Source organism: Apium graveolens, chromosome 7 (genome assembly GCF_009905375.1).
Source record: "Apium graveolens cultivar Ventura chromosome 7, ASM990537v1, whole genome shotgun sequence".
In the NCBI taxonomy this organism is placed as follows: domain Eukaryota; kingdom Viridiplantae; phylum Streptophyta; class Magnoliopsida; order Apiales; family Apiaceae; genus Apium; species Apium graveolens.
Window position 1 is genome coordinate 42,148,532 of NC_133653.1, and position 14,593 is coordinate 42,163,124.

The window sequence follows — 14,593 nt, forward strand, 5'->3', positions numbered from 1 at the left end:
AGGGTAAAAATTTATGCTCGGGAATCAGGATGATTGAATAAGAAATAACAGTGTGCATTTTCTACGGCGGTTCATCTTTATGGTTCCTTCTGTTGTATAAACTTTAACCAATTTAGAATACTTGAATATAATATACGGTTAAATATTTTAAGTGGTCAGAAGTTTTTTCAGATATTTGTCAAAAAAAAAGGAAAATAGTATATATTGTCTCCGATTGAAAAACTAAAAATGAATGATTGAGAACCAAACAAGTGAGAAAAACCTGGATACGGGCCAACAATTTTCAGACAATTATAAACTGATACACATTATCTATACAACAGACATAAGATCACCGGAACTTCCAGTTCTGAAATAACCCCCATAGCCCATTGTTCCCCACCAAGAACCAAAACTAATGTCGTAGCATTACATTAGTATATAGCAATTGACGGAGGATTTGATATGCTACAAAGTCAGTTGTTAGCAAGGCTCTCACACAGTGCCCCATACATTTCCTAGCAATAGCTAGTCATTAATACTGGCAGGAACTTCCTGTCCTTTACATGGAATGTCTACCATCATTCTTTTCCTTTTTTGGCGGCCTTTCATCTTGAATGTCTTCCAAATCTTCATCACCATCTCTTTTACCTGCCTGCTCCTTCCAATGTGCAACCAACCTTCTTAGGCGTGCCACCTCTTTTGATGCAACATTTTTACTAGGATCATTTAAGATAGACCGAACTCTAGATGCATACCTACATTAACGAAAACAATTCAAACTTGTTCTTTTATATGAATCACATTATATAATTTTAAACAATATTGTGATTCCTTTACTGAAACAGAGCGAAAATAACATAGCCTGCATACATCAACGCAAGCATACTTAAAAGTGAAGACCTGAAATTTTAGATAAGCAATTAAACACCAAATATAATCAATAACCATAAGCATACATCATAAATTTAAGACAATCCCCAACTAAAAACCTTAAAGCAGAAATATGGCATGTGTCAAAAGTAAGATAACATACGTAAAAGAATTGTAGGTCTCATCCAAATTGGATTCAGCTGGAGATATGTTAACAAACATAAGTGTCTTTGCGTTGCCTCCAATTGAATCGCTCATTAGCATTGTAAGCTTGTGATTTCTGTATGGGATGTGCTGACTGGTAGATGATAAAGCACTTATAACATCGCCAAGTGCTGAAAGTGATTTATTGATGCTTTGAGCTTCTTTCAGGTTACTACCGGTAGAGCCTGATTTTTTCACTCTTTCTGAACCAGCCAGGTCTACAAAACTTAGCTGCAGAACATGTAAAATGCCATGTCATGCTAGAGACAAGTAAAAATCTTTAAACTCAAGAAAAACTTGAATTACATTACGATTAAAACTTCTTATCCTATAACCCCTCATTTTTCATGCTAACATAAAATGATAATTTCAAGAAACTTTGTTGCCACTTGTCTCATCACACACGCATGCACGTGCATGCAAATGATTTTGACAAGATGACATGACTTCATCGTATGATTAAAATGATAATTACCTTTCCCCTTGCAACAGATTGAGTTTGAAGGTTTGTACTCTCAATGATAATCGAAAGAATCAGATGAGATCGTGAACTCTGTTCATTCATCAACGTTCCTGTTGTGTGGCGTTGTTCTGATCCCCTCTCAATGATAACTTTGAGTTCATCATACGAAGAAACTGGTACAACAGTCGCATTCTCTACTGAAACCATTCCCTGCAAATTTTGATGTAACCAATTATTGGAATCATAAGCTAAATTTGTTATAATACAATCCTATGCTAATGATGAAGATGATGCATTACTAATTTACAGAAGCATTAAATCTATGATACTTAAAATGAAAGAATATATAGTATTTAAAATGATAATAAAAACATAAGAAACAACATAAGAAACATCTTTTGACTGTAAGTGCATTACCTTTGAATCTTTTTTAACATCTAATTTCAAAGCCTTTGCTTTCTTCGGTAATAAAAGATCTATTAATGTATCTTGATACAACTCTACCATGTAGACCTGCATTGAATCCAAAAGAAAATCTTATGTATAGTGGAATAACAATCTATTAACACGGTTAAAGTGCCTAGCAATTTTAGTACTTAATATACTTACATATAGCGTGAGTAAAATTTGTTCTGAAATCAAGTAGCGCTTCAAATACTCAGAATATTAACACATAAGGCGATTCAAATTGTTTTGAAATCATACATGTAGCAAAAACGTATTTCAGCTATTGAAGTTGACAAATTAATTATCAAATGATACTGATCAATTCTACTACTACGAATGATGAGTTATTAGGTTTTGCATCCAAAGTTCCACGGATTTACCTTTAAGGAGAATGAGTATTTGTTATTGTTTCGCTTTAAGATTCTAAAGAGTTCAGAAGTAGCCATGGGAGTAAGTCCGGGGTTGTTATTTGATCCATAAATAGTAAATGTCTTCCCTGAACCTGTTTGGCCATATGCAAAAATGCAAACATTGTATCCATCTACAGCAGATTGTACCAAATACTGCATCAAAAGGATAAAAGATGTCACACTTACAAGCACAAAAAAATCTGTAATTACACAACAATTTACAGAAATCAGTAATGTAATTTTACATGCCTTAGTATCCTCAAAAACATCTATTTGAGAAGCATTTCCATCGAAGACGCGATCGTAACAATGTTGTTTTGTCTCATCTCTCCATCTATGTTCGACAGTAAACTCATCCACACTCTTAAGTACATTTCTTTCCTTCTCAGAAGCTTCTTTATCACTAAGAGGTCGCAATCGACAATAAACTCTAATCTTTCCCTTCATATCTAATATGGATATATTGAAAGTGTCATTATTAGTAAAACTGACTTCCCATTATAATATTTCATAATAAAAGAATTTGGATAATAAAAAGTTAGACTGCGGAATTCAACCTTCTATTGTGTTAAAATATCTCTTTCTTAATACTTGTTCTTCTTTGTATAGTGCTTCTAGCTCGGCCAGTTGGGCCCCTTGCATTTTCAAAATTGCAGCTGTTTGCTCATTCTTTCGATCAATATCCTGTAATCAAAACGACAAAATCTTGAATTCTGACGGTACTCATGGTCTATAATGACAATACTCATATGGTCTATAACATTACAGCTGGATGATAAACAAAAAATACTAGTAAAAAACAACATTTATTGCAAAATGATATTACAGGTTGTACCTCCTTCATTTCTCGTAATTCCTCCAACTCATTTTGATTGATTTGCAACGCTAGCAACTCTTTATCTTTGGTTGCAATGTTCAATTCTGCCTTGATCAATTTCTGTTTAACAACGTTTAACTCCTTCTCTAGATCAGCAAGCTGCAACTTCAAAGCCTTGCGTTGTTCTGCAAAATTCTTTTCCAGACCTTGTATCTGCAGTTTAACAGCCATAAAACCTGTTATACGAAAGCATATATATAATTTTGCTGATAGTGAATATATTTAATATGCTTACCTCATCAGCTTTCTTCTTCTCAACAATTGAAAATTTCTCTTCTAGAGGTAATTTCTCATTCACCAGTCTTTTCTTGGCTTCCTTAGCTGCATGCAACTCCAAACTACAAGTCTTTAACTCATCTTGGATCTTTTGTAAAACCTGATTGTGAACAGCAGTTAAATTTTTTTAAACCAAGTGATGGCGCACACAAATAACGAAATCGTAATAAAACATTTAATTGAACAGCAAAAGAACTGAACTCTCGTATGATCAATTTTTAAAAAAAAATAAACAATGTGATAAAAATAAGATTCCAACAAATCTTGACCAGAAAGCAGGCCCATGCTTGTGATAAATAGACAAAAAGCGAAGTAACAATGTATGCGTGAGAACGTGAGTGGCTGAGTGCTTATTATTTGTGTAAACCTGATTTGTTGCATCCACCAACTCCTTCTTAGAGCTATTCTCCAACTCTGGTTTACTTAGCTTTGCAACTCTGGCTTCCAAGTTCTTGTTCTCCAATAGAGCATCCTACAAGCATGATACTATAATAAGATATATGGAAAACTGACCAGCTGACTGTATTAGTTTATACAGAAGCTATGTACCTGAAACGCCAAGTTTTTTTCGTCATATAAGGATCTGAGTTCATCACGGTTGCAAATAATAGCCACTAAATTCTCCCTCTCCGAATTTAACATATACTTCAAATCTTTCAGTTCATTTTGCATAATCTCCTCCTGTTCCTGTTTCTCTCGTAGAGCCTCCCGCATCTGGTATATATATAAGTAGCATGAGTGAGAAGTTTAGCGGATAATATATTTTTTTATATTAGGTAAACTTTTATTAAAGTTGACAAGAACTTCAAAAAAAAGAGCTCGATCCTTCAAACACTGAATGGATGATCATAAAATTATTAGCATCATTTACATTACCAAATCAGTAAGAAGGGTACATGTTGACAAACTCATAAACAAATCACGTCTTCCTAGTATTTTATTAACAAATAATGTCCTCCATAGCATGGAAGGTCATACAAAAAATTAAGTACATCACACATAAATTCCACCTGTCAAAGGCCACCAGTCCCTAGAAGAAAAATATAGTCTACAGGGATATTATTACTTGGCCAAATTATGATAAAACTTTATTTAACTTCTAAATGTGCTACTCTTCTTCAGGCCTAACTATTGATCGATAATTGTCTTCTTCATACTTCACTAGTTTGCGTTGCAATAACACAACCATGCCACACATATATATAATTCAAGTACAAGTGTGTGTTACACTAATGTAACAAAAATTCTTACTTGTTTAGCATTCCTTTCGGATTCTTCCAGTGCTTTGGAAAACTCTTCAATGTGCTTCTCATTAGGATTCACAATTGGAGGTTTTGCATTATTGGAGATATCGCCATTGATTGGGGTATTAGCAGCAGACCGTGCTTTAGAGTAGCGACGTAGCATCACATCATTTATATGTGTTTGAAGGGCAACACATATCTCCTCTCCCTGCATAAAAGGAGAAAAGTAATTAAATAGTCAATCCATTACACTAGAGCCACCAAGCATATAAATCCATTGTTGTGATATGACAATAAACATGTGTTAAAAACCTGTTTTGTTTCAAATTGAAATATATGCAAAACACCAGCAACTCTCATTTTAAAAAATACAGCAGTATTACTGCTCCCAAATTGCATTATATCTCGTAGCTCAGCAGAATGTAAATACTCTTTCGGCACTGGACGGAAAAAGTGAACCTGTAGAAATCGCGGTAATAAAACACTTATGTTTGGGTATAGGGCATATTATAATAATAGCTATATGCTTCCATAAAAGTTTAGACTCACCCCACGCTTATTTATTCCTAAAATAATTCTTCCAGGAAGAAGCCCAATGGGATCATCAATCTTCCGAACACTAAAGAAAATTGAATTCCCGTACGGTAACGTTCTTAAAATGCGTAAAAATTGTTGTCTTGCATCGTCCTTTGTAAGATTTTCCTACACCGACAACAAAAGCAACTTTAGTATACATATTTATGAAGGGAACTTCACAACTGCTTACGAGCAGGCATATGATACAAAGCCAAGTAATTAAAAAGTATAATGATGCATAAAAAGGAATGAAATGCATAGAGAGCAAGTGATATGCATATATCAATATAATTAGAATGGAATTGTTCCAGTATGGCTGACTATAAATTGAAAGCATGAAAGAAATACCATATTTTTTTGGTCTAGGTACTTTACTCTGTGAAAGTCATCATGATACGAACTGATTATTGAGTATACAGAAGAAAGAGTTTGCACTTATATTTTCTGTGCAATCTCTATTGGGGCCTGGAAATTGAATTTCCACAAGAAAGAGTTTGCACTTATATTTGATGTGCAATCTCTTTTGGGACCGGGAAATTCATTTTCCTAGACTTACCATAGAACCATAACGCGAGAGGACATCAGTTTCCCATTCTTTCCTTGCTCGAGTGAGAGCAATCTGCCTCGGTAAAAATCTTTCCAAGAGTGATGTCCAGTCACTGAGAAAAATTTGATCTACAACTTTAAACATTGTACATCAAGAAATATATAAACTACAAATTTTAGATTGGAAATAAAAAATATTTATATTATGCCCACAAACATTAAACCATCGTAAATGGAAGACAAAAAAATACTAACGTGCACGATTCAGGGCTGACAACAACTCCAATTTCGACCAAAATCTGCAATGCGGACAGCTGTGCAGCGTCATCCCTTCCAACAGGATAGTTGCCCCATATATAATCATGTTGCAGCTGAGATGATACAAAAACAACCCAAATTAATTACTAATCATTTAAAGTATATTATAAAAGGTAGGTCTTAAACGACAATATAGTATACCTGGACATAACATAGCTGCACAAACATTGGGTCTGCCACAACTTCATCAGATTCTCGGAATAATTTTTTTTTGAATGTCAATTTGCAGTGCAATATTTCCCCTTTACTCCGATCTTTTGATGCCTTAAACTCAGCAAGAAGATCTCCTATGTATTTATTATCATCTAAACCAATATACTCCTCTACATGACAAGTGTGTATAGTAAGTAAAGAAATGAAATTCAAAGAGTAAAGGAACTACACAATGAGATTCTGAGGCTACTTGGATACCATTTCCAGAATCGGAAGATTTGGATTTGGAGGCAGTAACCACTTTTCGGCATTCAAAGAGACTAAAGCTAGAGTATGCTGACAGCTTAATTATCCCTGCAAGCTCCTGAATTGTAAATACTCTCATGTAAAACAGGGCTAAAGTTTCATTTGTAATATATACACACTATATTTATAACAGGGGGTATGTATAATAATGGAATATAATACCAATTAAATGAGAAAATAGATCATTTTTATGACAAAAATGACATCAAAAAAATGACAGACCATAGTGAATAGAAGTATTGTAGATCAAATAAATTAGAATATGCAATACATGGACGAATCAGAGAGTACTTCAAATGATTAAAGACATATTTTATATAAGTATATAATAGTCGATTAATAAAAAAATTGTTAACACATAAGAATCAGAAAAAACTAAATGCAATGTCAATTTAATGTCTAAGCCTCATAATGCATCAATTAGACCATATTTTCTTGCCCTGTTACAAAAGTATTTAAAATCACAATGAAGAGCTTCTAGCACTTTATAATGTTTTCCGGGACTTTTTGGAATGTTTAGTTTTGACTGCACTTTCGGCATTATCCAACCCAATATTGCAGAGAACCGATATTAACTTAATTTTATCAGAATCTGGTAAGAAATGGACCAGATCCAAGTAACCCCCAAGCCCCCTGTTGGATTTTTATAAATAAATGATAACTAATAAAAGTATTCTAAAAGAGTAAACTAAAACAGAACTATTTTATTATCTGAAGCCATACTTCTTTTTAAATACATTATAATTCACCTCTTTATATAGGTGTACATTTAACCAATACACCTAATAAATAGGTAACCCTAACCTAATCTATAATTCAAAAACTACATTATCTAATAAATATTTAAACTCTATTTCTAACAACCTAATCAAAATCAATCCAAAAAACAATTCAAATAATTTTGAATTATTATTTCCAACACTCTCTCTTAATTCAAAATTTTTAAAATTACTTGACCAGTGATGTACTTCCCATCACCTCTCCTATTGTTGCAGAGCACTTCTCTCCACAATTTCATTCGGGAGCCCTTCTCTCCACAGTTTCATTCGAGAGCCCTTCTCTCCACAGTTTCTTTATGGTGCACATAATCACCAATAACTCAAAAAAAATATTTTTTTTTTGAAGCCCTGAGACACACATCTCATTCTTCATGAATCTCTAGCAATACTACCATCTGTTGTCTTTCATTTCTTCATTTGTTCGCAGCAATTTTTTGACGTCCAGTTACTCAATCGAACATAGCTCGGATACCATGTTGGATTTTTATAAATAAATGATAACTAATAAAAGTATTCTAAAAGAGTAAACTAAAACAGAACTATTTTATTATCTGAAGCCATACTTCTTTTTAAATACATTATAATTCACCTCTTTATATAGGTGTACATTTAACCAATACACCTAATAAATAGGTAACCCTAACCTTATCTATAATTCAAAAACTACATTATCTAATAAATATTTAAACTCTATTTCTAACAACCTAATCAAAATCAATCCAAAAAACAATTCAAATAATTTTGAATTATTATTTCCAACACCCCCAACACTCTTTCCTTATAAACTTTTAAAACACTAGTACATAGTCACTCAACTGCGAATTACATGCAATACACACACAATCAGAATCAATTTAAATGCTGACCTCATCGCATCAAATTATATCTCATATTAAGCAAAGCATGACAAGCAGAAGCAGTTAGTAACTAGACCAAGTCCATACAACTAATTTAAACCGTTTCAAGAGTTTCTTTACTCAATTACTAAGTTCTCTAATTTGACCGACAATAAGAAAATAATGTTTGAGTCTCAAATATGTTCATGACTTATCAGCGGGGAAAAAAATATCCACAACATACTTCAACAGGAATGATTACATCTTACTGTTAAGTAACCAGTCGCTTTTATACTACATATATATTATACCAGGAATGATGGGGGGTAGTACCTCAACAGCATCAACTACAGTAGTAGTCATATCATACGCAATTTCTTCAAACGTTTCATCCAAGAAAAACACTATTGTTGTAAGCTTTTTTCTAGTCATAAGGGCTTCAATTTCCTCGCGGCCAGGTATGGCGTGCCTTGGTCCTGCCTTAATAGAACGCTTCAAAGCATTCAGAGTTTGTAATGCAAGGGCTTGTACTTCTGAGTCTGTAGTGGCACCATGTGCCACATTATGAACATATTCTGATAAAAATCCGCCAAAATCCTTGCTAGGTGGCATGCAAGATGCACACAAATACATCAACTCCCATGCTTTAATCACACAAGGCCTGTATATCGAAAAATAAAAAGCTAAAAAACACGAGTCGCAAGCTGCAAAGATCACATCAAAGAGATTTGAAGTAGCAGCTGTCCCAATAAAAATCAAATACCTGTCAGGATTATTCCTAGTTTGCTTTGAGATTTGTGCAAAAAGTTCATCCCGAAGCTCGGAACGTTTTAAAGCCTGTTTATACAGTTTACCAACAAGCTCTATAGATTCATCTAGGCTTGTTGGACTCACTCCATCGGAGGAATCAATCCCAGTGTACTTGAGAATAATCTGAAACAGCTTAACTGCACGACTAACTAGGTCACTGTTCATCTTCAGAAGTGAAGTAGGAATAGGCTCCTATCAAGTTCAAAATTTAATCTTTTTAACATCATTGTATCCCAAATAACAAACCTACATTTGTAGACCACACTTGACTTACCCTTTGAAAACACAACATGTCCTCAAATGTAAATTTTTCTCCAACTTGTGGGCCCACAGATCTTTTCGAGAAAAAGCTCCGCTTTCCCGCTGACTGAATCTGTTTCTGCATTGCCTTCAAAAATCCCTCTACCTAAAAGTGAAAAATGCGATGAAACTATCTGAAAATCATTTGAAAAGGAAAGGATTTAAAAGGTGCACTTGCCAATGACTTGATACATTTTATCCAACTACAATACATTCTGTCACCTGAAATTTATCAATTATGGGTATAGCACTAGAGAATTCCTCTGGCAAAGTTGTTGGTATGCTGCACAAAATAATAAATAAATGTTGTACATCATATTTGGATTAGCCATTCCATAATAAACTTTAACATAATTATCACGGCTCATAGCATGTTTAAATAAGGAAATATCACTGAATTTTCAGAATGGTTGGAAAAAGCAAACTCACGGTGGTGCAAAATTGGAGGCATCACTGTCATAACCATCCTTATTTGAAGGAGTTTGAAATCCATTACTCGAACCAAATGACGACGACGACCTGCCTGATCTCATACTTTGAGACATAGCTGCTGCCAATCTTTAGTGTTGTGTATGTCCTTAATGAGTATGTAGTGGAGCACAACATAAAAGAGAATCCACAGTGTGTTTGTTTGTGAGTATAAGAGCATATGCACCGGTCCTTCCTTTTACTTAATTTAGCAGCAGCTACATTGATATGCAGCAGCGCTTGTTTTTTGATGCCATCAATTTTCATTGATTCATTCATAGCAACATTAATTAATAATCAACTGAGCTCTCAGCTGGCCGGCAAATGGCTGGACCCACACACATATTTACTCATCTGCATTGTGAAATATATAATACAGAAAAAGCCCAAAAATGTACAAATTTAACAACAACAGTCCAAAATAGCACTTAGAAGAAATATTAAGCCTTCAGTGGCACATTAATAATTTTGAACGTAAATGCGTCAGGTGTTCATTCTATACACAACCCTTAGTCGTCCCTTATATAAACACACATAAGCAGATACATACATATTACATACACAACATAACATACCTTTTGAATAGATTGCCGGAAACGGTGACACACAGCGGCAACCAGAAATCAAATCAGAGTTCAAGTTCGTAGTGTGATTCATATCAGATAATGGGCCCGTTTGGGATTTTAAAAAAAATGTAATTTATGATAGTTGAAAAGTATCGTATGTGTTTGGATAATTTTAGTCACAAGTTGTGATAATTTTATCATGTGTTTGGTAAATTATAATTTATAGAGTTAAGTTCTACGGATTCCACTATTTTATTGGAGTCCTGCACGTAAAATATAACATAAAATATTGTAAAACGTATTATTTTTCGAATGATGTTCAACAAACATCATTTTTTAATTAAAAATCATGCAGATTGCAAATATTTTACAAGTAGAACATTGCAAAATATATTATTATACAAAACATATTTAGTTTGCAGAACATAAATGTTCATGTTGCATAACATACACGTTTAGTTGCAGAACTTTTTTTTTAGCGTAGATAACCCTCAGTCACTGCCTTTTGGCTGCGCACTGGGTAAACTGAACCTTGAACCTGTGACCAAGCTTGCAAAGATATTAGATTTTTATGATTTTATTAAAGTAATGATATTTGTAAAATATGTTTTGCAAGATAATATGTTTTGCAAGATAACATGTTTTACAAGATATTTTATTTGCAGAACAAAGATGGACTCCGAGGACTACAATAAAAAGGTGGACTCCATAGAACTCTACTCATAATTTTATAAGTTATAATTTTTTGAAACAAAATTAACATATAAATTATTAATTACATGAATTGATAATTTTAATATATAAATAATAAATTTTAATATATAAATTATGGGAATAAGTAAATTCCATGGATTGTTAAACTTTTTTTTGTCAGTATTTAAATTTTAATTGACTTGTAAATGTCACAATTACTCAATAATAAAAATAAAATAATGAACTTGAGCCCGATTCTAATTGATTTATAAGTTATAATATAATATAATTACCAAATAAATTTGATTTATAATTAAATTTTCAAAACCCATAAAATAATTATTTTGATTTATATAACACAGGTGCCAGAATATTTCGCACGTATAGTGTTAAGCCTACCAAAATGATAAGTTGAATGCTCAAAGTACCACTCCTCCGACTTTCAATTTATCATCACATAAGTTGTTATTAATTCCATTTAGAAAGGTTGCCAAACGATTGAAGTAAACTGCAAACCTGCATTTCCTCATTTAAGTCGGCTCACGTGGAGAGCCAAATTGAAACAATTACGTTTCCACTCATTATATACGTTTTGACTAGCAGTACGAAACATTTTATTACGTTTTCCTAGGCACGCTTTTGAAAAAGAGTACGTCGTGACTCGTTAAATATATAATATATTATTGAAAATTAACTTTTAAATTATTTCTCCACTTACCTCCGTATCATTTTTTCAATTTTTTTATCGCAGGTAACCCGCAGCCGCTATACTTCGGGTGCGCACTGGTAAAACCCCACGGCACACCGGGTAAAACCCTACGGGTTCACGCAATAGCGTGCAAACCACGTGAACCATAATTAAAAATTCTCCTCCCGTGGGATTCGAACCTGTGACCAAGAGGATAGTTATCCTCTCTTTAACCAACTAAGCCAACTGTTGGAATACAACTTTATGATGATGTATATTCAAGCAACATACTGTCCGAGCAAAGCTTCTGTGGTTGTTAGGACGAAAACACGCGCTAATATTTACGCAAGTATGCACGATCGCAAGTAAAATAGAATTATTTCTAGTTCATTCCCACATAGACCGATTTAGGTTAATTTCAATCAATGCACTTATGCAACAATGGTATGGTTATTATTCAATGCTAAGTCGATTAACAAAGTGAGATTGTTTATAACTAAGAATATTAACTAACATGCAATTAACTACGAGAATTAAAAGGTTGATTTAATTATATAACACAAACATGAGATTCTAACTTCATTACGACTTCATTCAATAAATAGCCTTTTTGTTCTCCACCTTGGCATGCAATGGTGATGATACTAATCAGATAACACGAAACTAGTAAACGCCAACTTTCGTTGTACGAATACCCTACTACCAGATATCCACAAAAGAGATATAAGCTGAATAGACACCAATTATATTGAGACCCTATATGTCTATAGAATTTGACAACATAACGGTTTAATGCACAAGTTATCTATCGTGATTACATAGGGCAAGTAAGATGGTTAAAATTACCTACGAATCATGCATATCAAATACATGAACCTATGCTAGCATGGCAAGTTCTAAACCCCTATATTCACTTTCGCTTCAATAGAGATTTATACGATATCTTATTAGTTCACGACGCTCATAAAACGAATAAGTACAACCAATACTAGGTTATCATACAATTACCACACACTAAGGTATCAAAACATATTAACTAAAGAAATCCATAAGTAAATCCGCTAGAACTCCACGATAACGATTAGCCCATGATCGAACTCATCATCAATGTGGGTTCCGATGAAAGCATGGTATAATAAACGTAGTCTTTATACTGAATAAATAATAAACCAAGTACGTAACAAGAGTATAGGTTCAACAAAAAGAAATGAGCATCTAAGATTATAACTTAGAACAAAGAATCACAAGAATAAACTAGGTCTTCTTCGCCTTCGTTGAATTGTGCTATAGGTCTTCTCGTCGATCTCTCCTTAAGCTTTGTTATGTCTCCTCCTTTGAAAAATGATCTTAAGTTGTCATAATATAGCAGCCCATGCAGATTAGAAGCTCAGAAATCAGAATTGTAAGAGAATCAGGATTCTTTCATCTGTACTTCTGGCGCGGGCGCGCGCTAGCCCAGCGCGGGTGCGCCGTCTTTCTGGAAAAACTTCTGATTTTGCTTCTCTTTAATTGCTGGTTCTTGACGGTCTTTGCACAAGCGATCTTCATGACACCTTCCAAACACCATTTTAGCATCAAAGTAATGTTAAATCACCTGGATCCCTGATATATGCCTGAAATGCAAAAACACTACAAAACACATCAAAAACACAAATAACTTGAGTACAAAACACCAATTCAAGTCTGTATAGGACGTTCTAAGTGGACATAAATGCCACTGACCACACCCCCAAATACTTTAAAAATTATGAAAAAAAATATTTTAATAACTTTGAATTATTCGTGACATTTTAAAAATTTACTTGGAATTTTTGGAATTATTTTTAATCGCGCGATGTTCTTTAAATTTATAAAACCGGGTTTACGAAACAATTGGGGGACACGTGGCTTGAATTAGAGCCGCGTGGCACCTATTTATGTACACGTGTTGTATGCAGGATTAGAGCACAGTTATTTTATTTTACAAAGAGAAACAGGAAACAAACATCACTCTCCTCTCGTCTCATCTCTCCCCCTCGCTCGACCTCACTTCTCTCTCTCTCACCGGTTAATCTCTCACATCTTCCTCTGTTTCTCCCTTTCCAGCAATTTTCTTTTTCTGGTGTTCTGCTTTCCGGAAATTTCACCGCTTCTTTAGTCCGACTGTCCGTCGGCATCACATTGCCGCCTTGTTCCTGTGATTTCCGGTTCATTTCCGGTTATTACTTCCGGCCTGGCATCCTGTTATTCTCGTTTTGCATGCATATATATTTGGTATATATGTATGTGATTAAGTGTGTGTTGTTGTGTGTTTTGCATGTGTACGCGTGCAATTGGGTCTGTGTGTGTGTGTGGCGGCCTCACGGCCGTGTGTGGTGGTCTGAATTTGTGATGTAGGGTTCGACTGTGTTGCCTGCTCGATATAAGATTTTAATTATTTTATCATTATTTCTGCAAGAATTATTTTGAATAAGGTTCGTGATATTAAAATTCAATTCATGCGGGGAATGATTTTTTAAAAAAAATTAATCGGTGGGAATTTGCGTTGGAACCCGTAAGTTTTTGCAGCCGTCGGCGATGAGCCTCGGCGAGCCGACGGTAAACAGTGATGATCCAATAATAGTAAATAATCAAATAATATTGGTGATTGGGATTTGTGACGTGGATTTTGGTTATGGTATCGGTTGAATTAGTCGTTGGGTTGTTTGTTGTTGAATTGACGTCGAATTATTTCGACGGGTAGTCCGATAAACAAAAGAGACGCTGCCCAATTTTTGGGAAATTTACCTACGAAAATTTGGG

General features: G+C 34.1%; 1 protein-coding gene across 1 annotated transcript; it reads right to left on the reverse strand.

The window, feature by feature from the left end:
* Positions 1-238: 238 nt before the first annotated feature.
* LOC141670812 (kinesin-like protein KIN-14E) lies at positions 239-10,551 on the reverse strand. Its single transcript, XM_074476819.1, has 24 exons — positions 10,441-10,551; positions 9,827-10,219; positions 9,620-9,680; positions 9,372-9,503; positions 9,051-9,289; positions 8,621-8,948; positions 6,625-6,730; positions 6,355-6,536; positions 6,151-6,266; positions 5,906-6,008; positions 5,323-5,475; positions 5,086-5,232; positions 4,781-4,981; positions 4,079-4,243; positions 3,897-4,001; positions 3,489-3,629; positions 3,212-3,406; positions 2,934-3,060; positions 2,626-2,825; positions 2,347-2,529; positions 1,937-2,032; positions 1,532-1,729; positions 1,016-1,287; positions 239-737 (listed from the first exon to the last, which is right to left on the reverse strand). Exons 2-24 carry the CDS (start codon positions 9,940-9,942, stop codon positions 542-544), a joined length of 3,762 nt encoding a protein of 1,253 aa, XP_074332920.1. The 5' UTR covers positions 9,943-10,219; positions 10,441-10,551; the 3' UTR covers positions 239-541.
* Between the last annotated feature and the right edge of the window lie 4,042 nt (positions 10,552-14,593).

Bases quoted from the DNA above. Each gene is read 5' to 3' on its own strand.
- LOC141670812 (XM_074476819.1), bottom strand. From the start codon at position 9,942: ATGTCTCAAAGTATGAGATCAGGCAGGTCGTCGTCGTCATTTGGTTCG. The intron at 6,731-8,620 runs GTACTACCCCCC...TTTACAATTCAG, and splicing joins CTGTAGTTGATGCTGTTGAG to GAGCTTGCAGGGATAATTAA. The intron at 4,244-4,780 runs GTAAGAATTTTT...TATATATACCAG, and splicing joins CCGAAAGGAATGCTAAACAA to ATGCGGGAGGCTCTACGAGA.